Source organism: Populus euphratica, unplaced genomic scaffold (genome assembly GCF_000495115.2).
Source record: "Populus euphratica unplaced genomic scaffold, PopEup_1.0 scaffold76.1, whole genome shotgun sequence".
Taxonomy (NCBI): domain Eukaryota; kingdom Viridiplantae; phylum Streptophyta; class Magnoliopsida; order Malpighiales; family Salicaceae; genus Populus; species Populus euphratica.
Genome location: NW_011499890.1, coordinates 1,359,442 through 1,379,410, shown reverse-complemented (window position 1 = coordinate 1,379,410; position 19,969 = coordinate 1,359,442). Strand labels below are relative to the sequence as shown.

The following is a 19,969-nucleotide window of genomic DNA, read 5'->3' as shown; positions in this document are numbered from 1 at the left end:
TTTTTTTTTATTAGGTTATTACAACCTCATATCCTGAGTAATGTATTAGTCAAATTAACTTGAATTAACTTTAGGTTTTTTTTTTTGTTTTTTTAAATTTTTTTATTTTACAATTTCATCATTTTAATATTAAATTATTAGGTATTGTGATTTGTGATTTTTTTTTTGTTTCTATTAGATTATCCTGGATGCAGATTAATCAAGTTAACTCGAGTTGACTTTTTGTTTTTCAATATTTTTTTATTTAACTTTGGTTTTTTTATATCAACCTTATATTACGGGTGGCGGGTTAGTCAAGTTAACCTAAGTTGACTAAGTTTTTTTTCTTGACATTTTTTTATGAAATTAAAATATATTTTTTTAATTTTATTATTTAACATTAAATTATTGGACCTTGAGTTTTGTCTCTTTTTTTTTTATCTTCCTATAAGGTTATCCAAAGTGTGAGTTAGTCAAATTATTAATCTAGATTACCTCGAGTTATTTTTTTAATGTTTTTTATTTGGTTTTTTATCTATTTTTTTATCTTGATTTCATATTGTAGGTGATTGGTTAGTTAAATTAGTATTGGTTAACCTAAATTTTTTATTCAACTTTATTTTTTAAATTGATTTTTTTTATTTTAATATTTGACATTAGACTATCGAGGCTTGAGTTTTATAATTTTTTTCTTTTTTTTTATATCAGTTATCTTGATCTCATATCTTGGGTCACGTATTATTAAAGTTAATCTAGATTGACTTAAAATATTATCATTGTCTTAATATTTTTTATGTTAAGAAGAGTTTGACTCGGCTCATGATGTGGCGCGTGCCACCTATTTAGTTCATTGCAACATTGCAATGACATTTGTGCAATTCTAAGAAAAATAGAGGATTATGAGTTAAAGATAGTTTAGTCTTTTCACATGACTCATTAGTCATCAATGATTTGATCAAGGGTATGTATGACTTTTTCATGCTTTTAGGAATAATAAAATAGCTTAATTACCCTTTGAAATTTTTCTTAAATTGTCGATCAAGGGTATTTAAGTTTTTTTATTTTTTAAAATACAATAAAACACATTTTTACCCTTGAAATAAAAAAATAAAACATCAATTCAATGGCCTTTTGCTCTTTTCCTTTCTTTCTTTTTTTTTAGTTAATTTCATAACTATCAAAGGTATTTTAGTATTTTTAAGTTAATTAATTAATAGTAAGATTTAAAAAATAATTGGCACATAGTGTCCACATACCCAAGTGTTGAAGGTGTCCATGCCAGTTAGGCGGCACAAACAGTGCTTCTCAATGGTCAAACACACCCTTTTACCGTGTTTTTTAAAGCAACCATTTATCTTTTTTCTCAAGATACAGCACATGTTGGTGAAGGTGAAGTGGTTTGTCATTGATCAACCTTTCTCATTTATTTTCTTCTTTTTCCACTCCTCCCTAAAAAAAATACAGTTTAGATATCTTTATTTTTTATATTTCAATTTTAGTCTTTATTTTTTTTATTTCTAATTTTAGTTCTCAGCCTTTTTATAAAAGTTTTAGTTGTTTTTTATTTAGTTCTTCGATTTTAATTTTTCATGTATTATTATTTCAATTCAATTTTTATTCTTTTGATTTTTATCTTGACTCTTTTGATAAAGTTTTATTCATTTTTAATTTTATCCTTCAAACCAATTTTATGGTTTATTGTTGTTTTTTAAATTTGAACGTCATTCTTTTAATTATTTTTTTTCTTTTATTAATTTTTTTTTTTTCAATTTAACCCTCTAATCAAACTTTTTTTATTGCCCTCGAATTGATTTTTTTATTTTGATTTTCATACTTGTTCATTTAATTATGTAATATCACACATCGATGAGTGAAAAAGTGGTAATTGACCTCATTAAAAGTTCTAGCTGTCAACTTGTCATATGTGTTTTGGAATATTAGGCTCAAAAGTGAGCTGGCTTCATCAAGAACAAAACCATAAAAGCAGTGAGGCCCAAAGCAGACAATATACGGTAGGTTAGGCCAGCTGTTATATTTAGTATTAGAGTCGACCTCACTAGTTGTCCGGTTGTGCTAACAGGATCGTCGGGCTCCTTAAAGAAGGTGGATTGTAATATCTCATATCGGTGAATGAGAAAGTGGTAGCTGGCCTTATTAAAAGCACTGGTTACCAACTTGTCATACAAGTTTTTGGGGCGTTAGATTAAGAAGTGAGATCGCTTCACCAGGAACAAAATCGTGAGGATAGTAAGGCCCAAAGCAAACAAAATATGGTAGGTTGAGTCGGGCTATTACAAATTGCTATTTTTTTTATCTTTGATCCTTGGTGTAATTGATTTTCTTTTCCTGATTTCATCCTTCAACATTTGATTTATTAGGGATTGGTCATTATTTCACCATGTATAGTGCTTTCGATCTAATAACTTAAGTCACAGGTTTAAAAAATTAACATGGTCAAAATTGTTATTAGACTTATTTTCTTTTCTGATTTCATTGTTCGACATTGGTTTTTTAAAAAAAAACAAATGATTTACTTTGTGGTTTTTTCAAAAACAAATTTATTGATTTATCTTGATTTCATAACCGAGGCCGTGAGTTTTACAGGTTAATTCATCTCTTATTACTCAGGTTATATGTTTCTCACGTCACTTTAGATTAATTCGAGCCAATTTTTTTGTCCCTTTTTGTATAAAATTTTATACTTCCAAAGGTTTTTTTCAAAGTTATTATGATTTAAAAAAATATATGTTTGTTTACTATCATTGGATATTTTTTTATTATCTAATTAAAATAAAATAAACTTACTAAACTTGATCAGAAATATGAGCTAAGTTGCTTTTTAATAAAAAATTAAATAAATAAAATGCTTGTGGCACCTAAACTATCGTAGCCTTTTTTTTTTAGACAAAGAAAAATGAAAGTGATTGTGATCTTTTGAGGAAAGAAAACCAAATAATAAATTAAAAGAAACATGCACATATATAACTAAATAAATCATTAACTTGTGCCTTATTATATATCATAATTTCTTTTATTAGAAAAATAAGAGCACATGATTTTTTAATTTTTTTAAAAAAAATTCATAAATCAAAAATTTTATTACAGGCAAGCAATCACACTGATGAAATGATGAAAAAAAATTATTTAATAAAAATAAAATACATAAAAGTTTGATATCTAAAGCCAAAACTCTCTAATGCAAGTGTATTTTTTTGTTGTGAAGCTTATTTTTTACCATAAAATAAATTTGTTTTATCCCTTTGAAAATGTTAAAAACAAAAATGAAGGTGTTGGCATGTTGGATAATATATTTTAAAAAACACAGCAATTAATTTAATTTAAAATCATACTCTCTTAAAAAAAAAGTATAAATTTAATAAAAATGATGAATTTAAAAATTTAAAATCTCCTGAATTATTTTTAAAATTAGTAAAAAGTAATGGAGTGTAATCCCCTCGGAAAAGAGACAATTCCCTCTGAACTTCAATTTCCACTAGCATAAAAACGAAAAATATAGTTCCGCTGAAAGGACGAACTTACTCAATAAACTCTCCCACTTTTCCTATCAATAAACAATTAGATGACACGTTGTGTAACTTAATTAGTCTCTCAATTTAGAATGTATTTATTATTGTAGTAGCTTTAAAAAACAATTTAGAAAAATTATTTTTAATTGTAATTGATTTGATTAAAATATGTATTGTTAAAATTGTAATTAAAATTGTTGTTAAGTAAAAGATATATCCAGGCGTTTTTTTAAATTATGATTAAAATTGATATTGATAATAAAATAACAGAAAAGTACATATATTAATTTTTGTTTTTTAAATACATTTATGTTTATATTAATACATTGTAAGAATATTTATGCAAATTAAAACACTGGTTTTTTATTATTTCATTAAATTTACTGAACATAATTCATATACATTATGTATTTTATTTTAATGTACTTGTTATTTATTATTAGAGTACAAAAAGAGGAATTAAATTCATTTATATATTTTTTTTACTTCATCATTCAATAAATTAATATTAGTATAAAAATAATTAATATAATTTTTAAAAAAGCAATGATGATCAAAAAGCAAATCCGTGTCTTGCTTGTTCACGGATCAAAAACCTCAAGTTTTGTGATCTACATCTCATCAAAAAATTCATTCAAGCTCGAGAAAAAAAAAGGGGTCGTAGTTTGCTGTGTCAAAAGTACAGTTTTTCGTGCTCCAGCAAACGCTCATTGGTGAATTAAGGATATATACTGGACAAAATGAGGGGGAGAGAGGGTTGTAATTTCATCAATGAACAATTTTTATTTATGCTCCAGTGAAGAGCACTGAACTCTGTAATATATTACAAAACCTCCAGTGAAGTCGATGGTCAGCTTTTGAGAATGGCAAGCCCGAAATACAGAGGAATCCAATAGGATTGCTGGTGGGCAACTAACAATTTTTCAGCCAAAACATTAGGAAAGCAGCAGTAGCAGCAAGCGAAAACATTAGGAAAGCAGCAGTAGCAGCAGCAAAATTTTAAGTTAAAATTCGCAACCCAAAAGAAAAAATCGTGATCATAGCATTGTTCAACACTTGGGAAGATCAGATGGTGGAGGAGGGAGCTTCTGACTGGGAAGTGTTCCATCCAAGACAATCCATGCCATCCTTAACCCCCAGCTCAAATGGACATCGAAGTGGCAGTGCATAAACCATACTCCTGCGTCACAACACATTAATAATGTTGATATGATTAAGAAAACATTAGTGGAATAAATGAAAACTCTCAAAAAAAAAAGAATGAAAAAGGGAAGGGTGTGCTTCAATCTATTAATTATTATTGTTATCAGTGTTATTATTAAGAAATAGTGCTACGAACCTGGATTGTCTGCATGAAAACGAATTGCCACCCAGCCACCAGAAGGCACACCAACAGTGTTCCTTTCAACAGGATCAACAAGGTTAAAGTTCTTGGGGTCATTATTCGGATCAAAATTCCCAAACCCTTCTCCAACAACATAGAAATTAAAGCCATGAATATGGAGAGGGTGGCTCTCAGCACCCAAAATGCTAGTGCCCTGCATCACTACCTCCACGCTTGTGTTAAAAGGTAGCACTACAAGCTTGGTACCATTGGCCACAAAAGTATTATTTGGTGGGGTCCCTGTGTAGTTGAATGGATGGAGAGGAGAGCTTGGAAAATCAGAGGTGAAAACCCCATTTGATTTTTTGAAAAAATAGGATTGAAGGAGTGCTGTTGAAGGGAGAGCCATGGAGATGTTGTTAACAGAAGCTGCAAATTTCGTGCCATTAGGCCCTTGACATGTCTGATTTTTTGGGCACGGGCTGTTTCCCAGACCAACCGTGAAGAAAAATGTCTTGTCCACTGTTTGAGGGACATTAACCGGGAATTGAGAATTAGCCAAACTGCGAAGTTTTCTTGTGAAATTCGCAACGGCATTTGTAGCATTAATCGGAGGAAGGGTTGGTTTAAAAGCTGTCGAATTTGAAGAAGTTTCGTACTCGAGTATCCCTGCAACAGTTGTGTTGTCGAATGTGCCTTGGCCAGTAAAATATGGTCTTGCTAACATGTAGAATGATGCATTGGGGGCAATGGGTTTTGTCTTCAGAAGAACATTTGTGGTCTGCCCTGGTGTGATAACCAGAAGGTTGGTCTCAAAAGGCTTCACATAAGTTGCATCCACTTCAACAACGGTGAAGGTGTGGTTTGCAATGCTGAAAAAGAGCTCATCATTGAGTGCAGCATTGATCAATCGGAGAAGATATGTCTTTCCCGGCTTCACCTTTAGCTTGTATGTATCTGCAGGTTATAAACATATGATACAAAAATAAATGTCCAGGCGTGTGTGTGTGATAAGCTTTCAAGTATCAATTGGGTGACCAAAAGAGCAATGATCACTTACGATTTGCTGAGCAATTGTACAGTGGACCTGGAAGTCCATTAAAGGTGTAGGCTTCAGAGACATTTGGCCCCCCTCCTGTCTGTAAAGCCTGTCTAATCACTGCCTCAGGATCAGCGTTGAACCACTCTCCTGTGGTTTATTCAATCAAATGCTTTATTAATTAGCTTGTTTGACTTCGGAGACGATAATAGTCGGTGAATAAAATAACTGAATTATTTAGAATATTTGTAAAAATCGATCTAAGATTAAGCAAAAAAAGATCAACTTTAGAAATTAAATCAGAATATTTGGTTAGAAATTAAAAAAAAAAAGGTAAATAATTACCCAACATGATAGTCACTTCCTTGTGGGGCTTGGCAAATGGGTAAGGAACGTTGCGCTTAGGGAAGATGATAAGAGGTCCATAGACAGAAGCTCTAAGCCATGAGAGGTGAGCATGCCAGAAGAGAGTTCCTCTTTGTCCTGTAACAGTGAAGTTGTGCACATAAGTCTGGTTTGTTTGAATAGGGCATTGTGTGATGTATTCTGGCCCATCTGCCCATCCACTTTGAAGTTGTCGAATTCCATGCCTGTTCAATTCAATTCATTTAATTTCATCACCAGAAGTACACGTTAATATTTACCACCAACACGAATCATATAGATATAGTTTAACTACATGTCATTGTTAATCAATCCATGAATAACAGTGTCATACAACAGAAAACTTGATCACTTTCATACCAATGGATGGTGATGTTATTTGGAACATGATTGACCACCTTCACCACTAAACGGTCACCTTCTCTGGCAACTACGCGAGGCCCCGGGAACTTCCCATTGACAGTCACCATGCTCTTAGTGTGGCACAAACGGGTGACATTTGTCAGTTCTATCTGAAAGAAAATTACAAGTAACAAATGTTACTAACATATGATATGAACATGACGATAAGCTAGCTAGCCAGACAAAAGCATATAATTAAATGCTTAGCTGAGTGTTAGCATGCGCAAAGTGTATTTATATATGTACGTACGTTGAACTTGTAGTGCCTCGTGATGCCTGCATGCTTTGCACCGGCAACGTCAGGAAAGGCCCAGAGGCAACTCATAGCAAAGAGTAGAATTGTCAGAAGAATTTCTGGTGATGCAGGGACTGGAGCACCCATGCTTTACGTACCAAAAGTGAAGTTAAATTTGCTACTATTGATAGAAAGATGGATGGAGATAGGAGCTAGGTACTATTGGTGAAACTCAAAACTTTGCTTCTCTTTCTGGAATTATATGATCATTAGACCCGGTGGAGGGTGTTTATATAGGCCAATAGCTTATAGTTAGAGTAGTGGTGTCTGGTTGATTAGGTAATCAGATGTCTCAGATATGACAAGAGAGAGAGAGAGAGAGTTACCTACTGTCGGTTCATGTTTGATTTGGAGTGTAAACAAAGTCAATTAATTAGTTAATTTTACCTGTGCTTTAGCTATAGTTTGAATAATATGGTGGATAATAGCCTCAACTTGTTAATTACATAAATATTTACCATTACTGGTTAATCGAAAGAAATGTCAGCATGGCATTTATTTTCCTCCTTCGTAAGTAACCCTTTTTTTTGGTTGAAAATTCTTCTCGTAAAAAGTTTTCCTCAAAAACCTATAAACAAGTCGCATGCTTGTAAATGAAATTTGACTTATTATGCCCACGTTAAGTTATGAAATGTATCTTCCACCAAAAAAGCTAGAGAATATGAGGGATAGGAAAGACCATTGTCATTCCGAAACCTATGTTCCGAGGATATATTGGGGGCCACGTAACTGTCTTATTCAGCTACTGAATTCAAAGATCAAACCGTTGGTGTGGATGACCAGGGCAATCAAAGAGATCCCATTTGCCGATGAACAGGTTGTTTTTTAGTCAATTTAACGTTCCATGCTAATGATTATATTCATAAGACTTATTCACTGGGACTGTGGGACATGTACAGTGGTTGGTGATAACCTCTGTGTCAACCACACTCACGCACTGGAAAAATCACAAAGCCAAGGAAGAGAAGGACATCTGAGCCACCTTTCTTCCAAGCAAAAAAAGAATGATCGATGTATAGAGATTCAGTTTGTTTAATATATATCACTTCTTTCTGTAAAGAGCGAAATAATCTCTTGATCTTAAACATGAAGTTACAATTATATCGAATCAGAAGTAACTAATATATATCATGTAGGAGTTAACAGTCGAGGTGTGTGAAAGATTTTACTTGTGTATCAGTTTACAACATATATAATGAATTCGAGTTTGTAGGTGCACCAACTACGCTAGCTCCTTGTAGGGTAATCCTATCTCCACATTTCTATATCTATAAGCAAGACATTATTTAGTTATGTGTCCAAGCTTGTTAGTCAATTTTTATTCAGTAAATCAAAAGATGGAAAGTTCATCAGATCAGTAACGTTTTAAGCTTTTGGCGCATATATATGCATGGGAGAATTGAGGCATCCATTTTATGCGAATCACATGATAAAGCCCTGACCACTATAATGTATCAACCAAAAACACTAATGTATGCTTAAAATCTTAGTGAATTTTAAGTTCTGCAGTGGAAAAATCATATACAGGAATTGCCTGAAGTAATTAGAATGTTGTGTTTAATTAACGTTGTGACTACAGACAAAGGAAAGACGAACTCCCAGTCTGCAGCCACATATATATTTTTTTCATATGTCTACATGGACATTAAGCAGAATTATTTTAATCAATCCCAAATCATAACAACTGCAATAACTCCCACCCCAAGGAACACAGCAACAAACTTGAAGAATGGAGTGTCGAAGTACAATTTAGCTTGTGGATGGAATCCTTTAGCTATGAGATGGTTGATGGCAACGTAGATAAAAACTCCACATGCAAGTCCCATAGAGATACCAAAGATCCAATCAGCATCTTGGCCTTGAGCAGTGGCATCAATGGCAATGCCTATCCCTACTCCAATGGGGCTGGAAATAGCAAAAGCAAAAGAATATGCCGCGGTTAATAGAAATGGCCTCTTTGGGAGCATCCTAAGCAGAGCGATTCCCATTCCAATGGCTGCAAAGATTTTGTGCAATGATATAGTCCAAAGATTCCTCCATGCCTCTCCCTTGGTCCCTAAAGCAAAAATTAAACACATGATAACACTGAGGTGTTAACATTAAACAAGAAAACTCCCTCCCTAAATTTTGCAACTCGACCCTAGCTACTCAAGCTAATAACAAGTACCATTAACAAGATTTCTATGTGCTTGTCAAATTATGCGTTATCAGCTATCACTAAATATAAAAAGCACCTGTGTGTGTGTACACTGAGTAATACTCATCCATTGCATAAGTGTATTGGAGCTAACAATGAAGCAATGCATAGATCATTGATAACCCTTACATATAGTTACAGTTATGAATTGATGAAGGCAACTGCCTATGCTTGCTAACATATTTAGCTCTTATGACTGTATAAGCTCAACTACAAGAAGAAATTATTAGAAGGTGTTAAGCATCGCATACATAAATATAAAGAATATCACAACAAACTCACAGAAAAGAGATAACAATATAATTAACATAGTGATTTTACGCGATCCGGCTATGTGTCTACGTCCACAAGTAAAGAGAAGAAACTTTACTATAGTCAAAATCAATAATAGCTCACAAAATCTCACAATTTGACACGCTAGAAAATAAACCAAAGCACATATTTACTGCAGGAATATGTTTTAATCCTAATGGGAAAAAAAATAGTCACAATGATCTCCATTACTAGCTAGGTCAAACCAATCCTAACCTTAAAAGAACTCATTGTCAAATCTTTATTAGAATTAACCACATCATAACATAAGGAGCTGGGATTCAGATTGATAAACTATCATAGAAGTTACCAAAACTAATCAAGCTAACAAATCCAGATTGATTGATTAATAACTTTCCTATTAGCTAGCTTTACTAAATATAGAAGTTGCCAAAAGATATATAACTACAATTAATGAACCAGTGGAATTTCATTGCCATATCCCTTTGACAATTGTTATAGCAGTCGAGGGGACCCCAAAATCTCTAGTTTTGTAGAAATAAAGTGACTTGACTAATTATCCAGTAACCAAACCCAGATGATACCTTCATGCATCTCATGCGGTTTCATTGCAATGAAAGAAACTAACCAATTAAGAAAAAGCAGCATGGATGAAGAAACATGTGTTTGGGCTAACTATGAACTGAAAAATCAATTTAAAGAGATTTAATTACCTGCAACTCCAACGGCTATTCCCTCAAAAACTGAATGAAAACACAAGGCAAGGATGAGTAGTATGGTGTCCCCAAGAGACGTGGTCTTCAAGAAAATGGGATCGGCATTCATGGCCACATCTTTATGATCATCCTCCTGAGCTGCCCCTCCTTCATCCACTTGCACTCTAGCTTCTCTTTCACCACCTGACCTTGTTACGAACATCACTATGCAATCGCCAAGCATGGTTAAAAGATAGCCAGCAGAGGCTAGCATGAACGAGAAAGGGTATGTCTTGGTAGTGAGATTGCTAAGAGTATCAGCCGAATCGCTCAAGAAATGCATGAGAGAGGTCCCTAGAAAAACCCCTCCGGCAAATTGTGTGCCCAACAGAAGGAAATTCTCGCTCCATCGATAGAAGTAGGGAGAGATACCACCTGCGAATGTGGTAACTAGCAGTATGATCAAACACCATACTTTCACCAGAATCAAGCTTTTCGAATGCAAATGTACGTTACCCTCGCTGCTGTCGTTTCCATCATGACCTCCGTGGCTACTGATTAAAGAGAATTGCAGGATCAATATCAGAGAGATCAACAAAGAGGTTGACTCGGGAGTTTTCAAACAAGGCATGAAATATTTAGCCATGAATTAATTGAGTGGATGTATGATCAACTTTCTTGATCTGATTTTGCATGATTACTTTCATCCGGCCCCATATATATATCATATATTACACGACTTTTTTTCATTTTTAAGCGAAAAATATTATTTCATCCAAAAAAAAAGGTGAAAAAAATATCACATATATATAATGTTATCTGTATACAATGAGAATGAATCAAACGGAATAATTAAATACAAGCAGGTGGATGATCTCATGCTTCTGCTCCATTCATCTGTAGTACAGCTTTGCCTGATGTACTACACACCAAATAAATCAAAGGACTTCCAATCTCGAATACATATGCATGTTGTACTTCACTCTTGATGGGAGTTCGAGGCATGTATAATAGTCAATACTTAGTTATCGAAGAAATATAAGAATATTAATTTGTAATTAGTACTAATTTAATTGAATGACATACGGTTGTGATGAATTGCTTGAGGCTGATCGTTGGATATATAGTTAAATGGTCACTCCATTTTCTTTAATTGCTTTTATATATGTTATCACTTCTTGGTCCAATGTTTAGCAAGTCTTACACCAATAATTCATTAAAAAAATAAGGATAAATTGTACATAATCCCTTGAATTATTGGTCGGAGCATCATTAGTCTTTGGACTAAAAATTACGTGCCAGCAACAATGCAGACTAATTCCGTCGGTCAAAATCAGGTTTCTAGCCAAATGAAGGGTTTATTAGGATAATTTTTTTATTGAGGTCACGTGAAGGGCTCCCACATTTTTTTAGCTAAGAACAACTCTGGTTAATAACCATATCTACTCGCGAAACACAAGGAAGAAGAGAGGTCAGCCTTGCATTCCACAACAACAACGAAACAAAACACGCAGATCCAACAGCATTTTCAAACCGTGGGGCAGCCAGAGATTTTCTTTAGCCTCTTTGTATTTCTAAACTGATTGAAGGAAACTCGTGTGTACATGCTTAATGGCATGAACATGAAACAGTAAAACACAGTCATCGGTCCCCGCCACCCGGCACAGTGTAGGCTGTGGGGCAACCTTGAGTTTAGCACCGGGTCTAGGCTTTTGTGATGTGGACTGTCCAATGATGGGCTTTGAGATTGACAAAGTTTTGAGCAATGTAACTTTCACAAACGTTTTATATTACAGATAGGTTGGATTCATAATGCATCACGCCCGAGCAGGAACATCGCCATCAGCCATGCTCAACAGGGCTGACCGCGTCACAACTTTTCTTTTGCTTTCAGATCAATGCTCAACAGTTGCTTTTTGCTTCTTTCTGATCCATAATATGCAGAGCTAAGAATGAGGAAGCAATACAAGCTAAATTTCCCTCTGATCAAGCAAAGGTTAGATAAAAGCCCATCCTATAAATTATTTACACAGGCATAAGAGAGATTCATTTTCATGCAATCACAGATTGAGACATGAGAAAAGTTTTCCTACACAGATACACCAATTTTCTTGGGCAATCATTAAACCATGTCTGACCCATCAGATTCACTCTCTCTGCTTTCCTGCCATCCGGAACCAATCAGAAATTTACACACAGGGCATGTGCCTTGTTGCCGCAGCCATGGATCGATACAGTTGGTATGAAACTGCAAACAAGGAGAAAACCAACATGGATTTAAAGTCAACAATACAGCATCCAAGTTAAATGGAATGCTTGTTAATGACTTAATATGCCAAGCATTTACCACCAGAAGATATTTAAAACATTTGGTTCAGGGTTAGTTAACCATACAGCAACCATTGAAGAAGTTACACCGAGACTCAGTGAGAGAATACGAGTCACAAAGGCAATGGTAACAAAACTCTCAGCATAGATTTTTTGTATTCAGTAAGGATTTTCAAAGAATAGCAACTTTAGCTAAAACTTTGAAGAATATCTGGTTAACTCACATTATAATGCAAGGCAATGTTGTTGCTTATTCATTAGCAAAAGACAGCGTAAGCAGATCAGATGACTTAGTTGCTTGGTTCTGATGCAAGTTTGGTTTCATCTGTGGTTTTTAGGTTTTCCTTGTCCTAACTTTGGTGTGATTTGCCATTTTCTCGATGGCTTTCTAGTTATATATATACATATATATATATATATATATATATATATATATATATATATATATATATATATATATATATATATATATATATATATATATATATATATATTCAAAGAATAGACAAATGCAGGTCATTGAAGACATCCATAGCAAGCTAAAAGATGGGTTAATGGGATAAAAACTGTGCAAATTTAAAGATCAAACTTCAATTTAAAGACAATTAGACTGATATATCATAATAGTTTCAGAAATTCTTCCAAGATAATAACCCAAAATAGCATCGAATATAAAAAAGTTGCGGTTGGGCTAGCCTGTAAGTCAGCAATTAAAAACAAATAACTTATTTTTAAGTCAGTTATAGTCATAGATTTGGTAAGGGAGGGAGGGTGAGTATGCCAGATTCACAGGTGATTCATGTAAAGCATGTGAGACCTCAAATAATTAAAAGGACAGTAGAAAATATAAGTTGTTGAATGAAGTCTAAAATTTTCGGCAGACAATGATGGGACTTGGGAGCCAGAGGAAAAACCTGGTGCAAACATGGCAAGCTACGAACTAGCTCCCCCCTGTTAACTTGCTCCAAACAAATAGTGCAAGTCAATTCATCTTCTGAAGTTTTCATGTTCCCATCTGCATTTTTCGAGGCTTGCTTTGTCTGCTTGTAAAATCAAAAGCAAGATTCTAATTGACATCCATAGAAGTGAACAGAATAACTATTAAGAATGCTTTTTAACTCCACAAGCATGAAAACCATACATTAATGAGTTGTTCGGTCTACAGCCTAAAGTTATTCTGTTGCTCAGTAATCAAATAACAAAAAGTGATGAACTACAATGCACATGGAAAAGTTGGATCACTTGTTTCAGGTCAAATCCAGAACTCCTGTCATTGGGAAAGGAATATTTTAATGCAATGCAGGTTGACCATTAAAAGCAGTGATTTGACTTTCACTGTGGTCCATTTGATTATTCATGATGTTGATCCAAAGACTAAGATGGCAAGATAGCTCATCACAATTTTGGATCAAGTTCTTTAGCACTTTATATATTCCTCTGCTTTCAATGTTCTTAAACTGAACTACCAATTTTATGTAGAAGTCAAGATTAAGTTTCCATAGATTAACCCTCAGTGACTCAATCCTATTCCCCTCATGTCTGCTGCAGCTCAGGGAAGGAACACACCATATGCTTTTGACCAAACACAACACAAATATATCATCAGAACTGAACCAAAATGGCATTCCGCAAAAGGCAACTTAAAATTATTCAATGAGAATTAATAAATGAGAAGCAGCAAACGAATGCTTGTTTATCTATGAAGTTTTATGTTCTTTCATCTGTCCTCTTGGTACGTTATTAGAGATTCACAAATATGATCACCGTGCAAGCTAAATGAATGATCAACCATAATGACTCATGAATGATCAACCATAATGACTCATCAGAACGCATTTACATTGACTGTGAAACTGAACTTCGGTGCAAAAAATGTACCTCAGCTGGAGCTGAAGAAGATGAAGCATGCTGCAGAGATGCATTACCACTGTCAATGACAAAATGGAAATCATGTCAAAAACCCTGCAAGTGTTCAGGGGGCAAGGATTAATGCAAAGCATGCCAACTTACTTCTCCTGAACAGGGACCTTATACTTGTGAACTGGCAAGGCATTTATCTCTTCCTCGGTCATTGAGGTAGTAGAAGCATTACCGGAGTCCAGTGCTCTAAGAGTATCATAATCTGCCACAGAAGGGAAGGATAACCATCAGCATGTGCACATTCAAAGTACATACAGCAACAAAATCACAGACCTAGTTTTGTCTTGAACATCTCCAGGTGCATCTCCAACTTTCAGGAGATTACAAAACCTTATATATGGAAGTACACATCATAGAAAGCGTCATACCTAAATCATCAAATTCACGGTCAAGAAGAGCAAGCTGGAGCCTTAGTCCCTGCAACCGTCCTCTTGTTGCAAAAGCTATTGATGGCGGCATATGCAAACGGAGTTCAGTATGACCCATCAAGCCACTGGCTGCTGCAGCATGAGCTCGTGCCTGAGCTTGAAGTTGTTGACAAGTTGCATACATTCTCAAGCTTGTGGCCATCAAAAAGACACCCACAACCAGCCAAAGCTGCAAGCATAGATAGACAGGACCAGTGAATTCTCTGTTAATATTTCAGATATATCAGAAACACCAGTAAGGCCCATGCCTCTAGCTCAATGAGGGCATACCAGGAAGTTTGGTGACATCTGATGAGAGTTCAAAATCATGAACAGCAAAAGAACTGCTGAATGAACAGGTCAGATTTGGGTTAAAAATGATTTTTACTAAGGTGAAGTTAAAGATGTGTATCAATAAGATGGAATAACAATAGACCAAAGAGGTAAGAACATTACCCGTGACAAGAAAAGCAAGTGAATTGGAGTTAACTGGTCGAGCTGCATGAATACGCTGATAGGAAGAGGATAAGGTTAGTCAAATTGAATCTTTCTTATTGCATGTATAAATATCTTATCTCAGCAGCAAAATACAAGAACCCAAAAGCATACATGCAATCAAGTAAACATACCACTGCAGGTCTTTCAGGAATGAAGCCTGAAAATCCACTTTCAATATCTCCTCTCGAGCCTCGAAACACAAAACTCATTGTTGCGAGAGCTTTCAAAGAACCACGCTTGTCTAAAGAAGTGACAGATAGTGCCAAAACAAACTAAAAACTACCAATGCCTCTTAGAGCCAAAACAAACTTAAAATCCACCAATGCCTCCAATTGTCCTTGAAACCTTCGAAATTTTCCAAATTGAAATGGATATATTACTGCAACTTAAATTAAAGTACAATGAGCCCTTAATTGTAACACATAATGATCATGATAACTCTCCTACAAAATGAACAGGATAGTAAAAGACATTTCTGTAGAATACAATATTTCACACTTTTTCAGCGGAATAACTCCATATGACAGTTTATTGGTGCTAGTAAACTCTCCAAGCAAAATCATTGTTCCAACTGGTACAGGAAAATGCTAGCAGCAGTGTGACTACCTCAAAATAAATATGAAAATTGGTTCTGCTGGCTTGTCTTATTTAAACATCCTCAAAAATTACACATTAACCAACTTATTTTGGATTCTATTTCTGGGTAAAGTAAAAAAATTGAGTGTGTTTTCAAGAGAAACTTCTTTTGATGATGAGTTTTCTTGTGTGTTCTTAGTTTTTATTTCCCACCAATGTTCTCATCAACACTAAACCAACAATGTTTACAATATAATACAATGTTCAATAGAGCATAATGAATGGACTATCTGGGAAGAAGTCACGTGCATAGAAGACGCAGAGGCTCGTTTGTGCTTATATGGTAAAAATAAGATATTGTTCTTGGCAACGTAGTATGGCCAAACATGATCAAGTAGAATGACAATATTAATGACATGACTTTAAAACTAAACAGCTGTTTAATTGCAGAATCAAAGTTAAGGATCATGTCAATTGATCATAACTGAAGAAAAACAATTTTCTCAAAGACCGATTAACATAAGCGATGAATGGCTAAGGATTAATTTTTTAAACAATCATGCCATCCATCTTGTCTTGCACATAGAGCATTTATGAAAATTCCCTAGCAATCATCCACATAAGCAGCAGAATATTATATTTACTTAATTGAGAAACTAAACTAATATGCCCCCCTGAACCTGCATTTTATATTTTACATGCACTAACATGCAGATCAAAATTTTATGACTCCACTGTTAATTCTTCAAAGCATTGGAAGAGTCTAAAATATAGAAAACATCTCCAGTTATAAAATTTACAGACCAGTGCACGAAATTTGAACTTTCTCGGAGATAAATGAGAAGAAAGTAAGCACATTTTTTGTCATGGAATGAAGAAAATAGTGAAAATTTAAGAAACCCCAAATTTATAAATCATTTTTAAAAATTGTAAACTAAGAGGAAGATCAGATGAATTACATGATCTCCCAAAACAAACTGTTAAACCCAGAAAGTTGCAGTCTATAAGAAAAACAGAAAAAAGAGGTTCAAAATCTCTCTTAATAAAACCCAAAGTAAAAGTTTTTTTAATGAAATCTTAGCGAGGGATCATGATTGAGCAAACATGAAAACAGAAATGTAGAAGAATAAGAGAGATGGACTTACAGTACTAATACAGAGAGAGAGAGATCAGAGAACAAAGTTGGAAAACAGAGAGATCTTATAGTTAAGAACTATGTAGGAGATAATGCAGATCTCTTAGTTCGTGGGGTATTAAAAACAGTGGCTTGCTGTTATTGCAATAACGCCGTCTTAATAACTCCTTGTCCGAAATGTAGTTGTCGATGTTGTGTTTTGTCTTCATCCCATTCTCAGGAGACCTCTAGTGCCTGCCACGTCGATTTTTATATTTTTTTATTTTTATTTTTATTTTTGATAAATGATAAGGGTATTTTGGTACCAAGATAACAACCGCATTCATCGAAAAATAGATGCAAATCTACTTGCCACCGGTTGTTTAAAAAAAAATATTGTGTATACTTTAAAAGTGTGTGTGTGTATGTGTTAAATTAAAAGCTTTTTAATAATTTTTATAGTTATGATGTTTTAATTTAAAAAAATTATTTAATGTATTTTTAAATGAAAAGTAAATTATATTATAATATCAAATATTTAAGATATTGTTTAGGAGTGTGGTTGAAGTATATTTTTAAAAAAAAAATTAATAAAAGATAAATTATTTTTTTATTTTTTAATATGTTAATATTAAAAATATAAAAATATATTATTTTTATATATTTTTAAAAAACAAATATTTTAAAAATATAGTGCACATCTGTTTTTTTTTAAAAAAATCTTTACCTTTTATAGTTTTTTTATTTTAACCAATGAAAAAGAGGTTTGATAAATTGTAAAATTTATTTTGAAAAAACATTTAGAAATTCAAAAAAAAGGGAAGTTACAGGACGATACTTTTGAACTTTTAAAAATATTAGAACATAAAAGTATTTCAACAAAAACAAAATTACTGAACACAGTTTTGTTTACAATTATGACAAAAACAACTATCAGCAACAAGCATGGCAAAAACTACAGTAAAAAGTTGCAATTTTTTCAAACGAATCCTTAGAGCCAAGAAAGAAAAATGCTCCCCGATAATCTCCTCCTCCCTCCAGGCCAGATGTCATCCATGTACTAGCGGAGGTTTCTTTTTAAGTATAATATCTTTTGTTTTATATTTTAAAAAAAATTATTTTTTATTTCAAATTAATATTTTTTATATCAAAAATAATTTTAAAAAAAATAAAAAATATTATTTTGATATATTTCTAAAGATAAATACTTTAAAAAACAATCGCAACTACCTTTCTAAATCATGGATGGTTTGGAAATAGAAACTAAGAGTGAGAATAAATTGAAAAATCAATTAAATCAATAAAATTAAAAAATAATTTAAAAAATTAAAACATGAAAAAAAATAATTAAACAAATTAAAATTTAAAAAAATCAACATGTTAAATTTAATTTTGATTTTATAATTTTAAAATCAAAAAAATGAACTAAACTCAAACTAAAAAAACCTGAAAAAACCGAGTTAAAAGAAAAAATAAAAATAAATCAGAAAAAATCAAGTTAAAATCAAGCTAAATTAAAATTGAATCAAACCAGTTTAAATAAATTTTTATTCTAAAAAAATTAAGTTAAATCAATTAAAATTAATTTTAATTTTTTTAAATAAAAAATAAATGAAATTAAAAATAATTAACCCGATAAAAATCCCTGCCCATGACATGTCTCCTGAGCTTGTGATGTGAACCCCGAGCTTAAGGAGGCGGACAGCTGCTCGGAGAACTGTCCCACCACCACAAGTTTTTTCACCGAAGAAATGGCCTTAGTCGTGTTCCTTTGATGACCCATGGGCCTACCTTCCTCAGTCTACCACCTAATCCTTGTCGTCCTAGACTTGACTTGGTGGTCCAATTCAGTAAATACATGAAATCTTCACATTTCAGGGCCTTTAGGTTGAGTTTGGTACGGGGAAAAAAAAAGACAAAAACTTGTTTTGTTTGAGAAATAAAAACAGATATAATTGATAAATAATAATATAAATTATATTTTAATAATTTTATTTAATAATTTTAAATTTTAAATTAAATTAATTTTTTAATATAATATCAAAACTTTAATAATCAAATAATTACACATTTAAATATCTTCATTATATTTATTTAATAAAAATTAATGGTATTAATCTATGTAAGTTTAAAGCTAGAATGTTTTTACTTAAATAAGTATGTTAAAAAATAATATAAAGTATATACTAAAATTTTATTTAACAACTTGAATTTTTAAATTAAATTATTTTTTAATAAATTTTAAAATAAATATATGTACTGAAATAGATATTTTTTTATCTCTGTTATTTTCTTCTTCATCATCTATGGCAATGATAACAAAACATAGTCTCATTTGCCAGCGAATCTATTATCCGTTGGCAATTAATAAAGAAAACTTAAATTAAAAAAAGAAATACCACATACTTGAAAAAAAATAAAGGATTTTTTCTTTAAAATATATCTAAAAAATAACTATCAATAAAATGTTACTTCATAATCAACCCGAAAATTATAACGAATGACATTATATTTACTCTTTATTATTTCCATTTAAAAATGGAAAGACTACAGTGGCTTGACTGGAAAGCGGTGCATCTTGTCTTTGGTTGGTTGGTGAAAGGGACAAGAACCTCTTTTTAATTTATTTACCCCAGGCTAAATTGTTTCTAGCTAGTAGTGCAGATCCAGCTGGCCCACATTTAATTACTCAGCCAGCCCAGTTTTTTTAAGCAATAGCTGGATTTGAGGATGACGAACGCCCTGCATTTAGCCATGCCTCTTATGGCTACAATTTGTCGCCGTTGGAAATACTTTTACTTTGACTATAATTTCAAGAATTATTTGGCTACAGAAAACACTGTTTGGATGAACGCGTGATGAATTTATTCTTTATTTTTACAAAAATTATTGAAAAAAATTTATAATATAAAAAATAATTTTTTTAATATTAATGATATTTTTTTTAAAAAAACAAAAATATAAAAAATATTTTTTTAATATTAATGATTATTATTGTTGATTTCAATAAA

General features: G+C 32.8%; 3 protein-coding genes across 9 annotated transcripts; all 3 read right to left on the bottom strand.

The window, feature by feature from the left end:
- Window positions 1-4,473: 4,473 nt before the first annotated feature.
- On the bottom strand, window positions 4,474-7,160 carry LOC105131138 (laccase-2-like). The gene is made up of 6 exons (XM_011033970.1): window positions 6,906-7,160; window positions 6,614-6,765; window positions 6,215-6,459; window positions 5,891-6,019; window positions 4,846-5,787; window positions 4,474-4,686 (listed from the first exon to the last, which is right to left on the bottom strand). The coding sequence occupies exons 1-6, from the start codon at window positions 7,035-7,037 to the stop codon at window positions 4,556-4,558; spliced, it is 1,731 nt and encodes a 576-aa protein (XP_011032272.1). The 5' UTR covers window positions 7,038-7,160; the 3' UTR covers window positions 4,474-4,555.
- A 1,303-nt stretch (window positions 7,161-8,463) lies between these two features.
- ZIP2 (ZRT/IRT-like protein 2) lies at window positions 8,464-10,882 on the bottom strand. The gene is made up of 2 exons (XM_011033969.1): window positions 10,134-10,882; window positions 8,464-9,006 (listed from the first exon to the last, which is right to left on the bottom strand). Exons 1-2 carry the CDS (start codon window positions 10,759-10,761, stop codon window positions 8,615-8,617), a joined length of 1,020 nt encoding a protein of 339 aa, XP_011032271.1. The 5' UTR covers window positions 10,762-10,882; the 3' UTR covers window positions 8,464-8,614.
- Window positions 10,883-11,874: 992 nt separating this feature from the next.
- On the bottom strand, window positions 11,875-17,140 carry LOC105131136 (E3 ubiquitin-protein ligase SDIR1-like). 7 transcript variants are annotated; one of them, XM_011033967.1, is made up of 10 exons: window positions 16,990-17,140; window positions 15,577-15,613; window positions 15,400-15,540; window positions 15,227-15,281; window positions 15,062-15,117; window positions 14,732-14,960; window positions 14,454-14,565; window positions 14,322-14,370; window positions 13,358-13,486; window positions 11,875-12,363 (listed from the first exon to the last, which is right to left on the bottom strand). In XM_011033967.1, exons 3-10 carry the CDS (start codon window positions 15,475-15,477, stop codon window positions 12,238-12,240), a joined length of 834 nt encoding a protein of 277 aa, XP_011032269.1. In that variant the 5' UTR covers window positions 15,478-15,540; window positions 15,577-15,613; window positions 16,990-17,140; the 3' UTR covers window positions 11,875-12,237. The 7 variants fall into 7 exon arrangements, with proteins under 7 accessions (XP_011032269.1, XP_011032263.1, XP_011032264.1 ...); XM_011033961.1 differs by lacking the exon at window positions 16,990-17,140 and adding an exon at window positions 16,804-16,822; XM_011033962.1 differs by lacking the exon at window positions 16,990-17,140 and adding an exon at window positions 16,804-16,822 and having other exon boundaries at window positions 13,358-13,483.
- Between the last annotated feature and the right edge of the window lie 2,829 nt (window positions 17,141-19,969).

Bases quoted from the DNA above. Each gene is read 5' to 3' on its own strand.
- LOC105131138 (XM_011033970.1), bottom strand. From the start codon at position 7,037: ATGGGTGCTCCAGTCCCTGCATCACCAGAAATTCTTCTGACAATTCTA. The intron at 6,020-6,214 runs GTAATTATTTAC...AATAAACCACAG, and splicing joins GGAAGTGACTATCATGTTGG to GAGAGTGGTTCAACGCTGAT. The intron at 4,687-4,845 runs GTTCGTAGCACT...GTTGTGACGCAG, and splicing joins TTTTCATGCAGACAATCCAG to GAGTATGGTTTATGCACTGC.
- ZIP2 (XM_011033969.1), bottom strand. From the start codon at position 10,761: ATGGCTAAATATTTCATGCCTTGTTTGAAAACTCCCGAGTCAACCTCT. The intron at 9,007-10,133 runs GTAATTAAATCT...TTTTTGCTTTAG, and splicing joins AATAGCCGTTGGAGTTGCAG to GGACCAAGGGAGAGGCATGG.
- LOC105131136 (XM_011033961.1), bottom strand. The intron at 15,541-15,576 runs TTTGTTTTGGCT...GGTAGTTTTTAG, and splicing joins AGGCATTGGTGGATTTTAAG to TTTGTTTTGGCACTATCTGT. The intron at 14,371-14,453 runs GTAAGTTGGCAT...TGTCATTGACAG, and splicing joins AAGGTCCCTGTTCAGGAGAA to TGGTAATGCATCTCTGCAGC.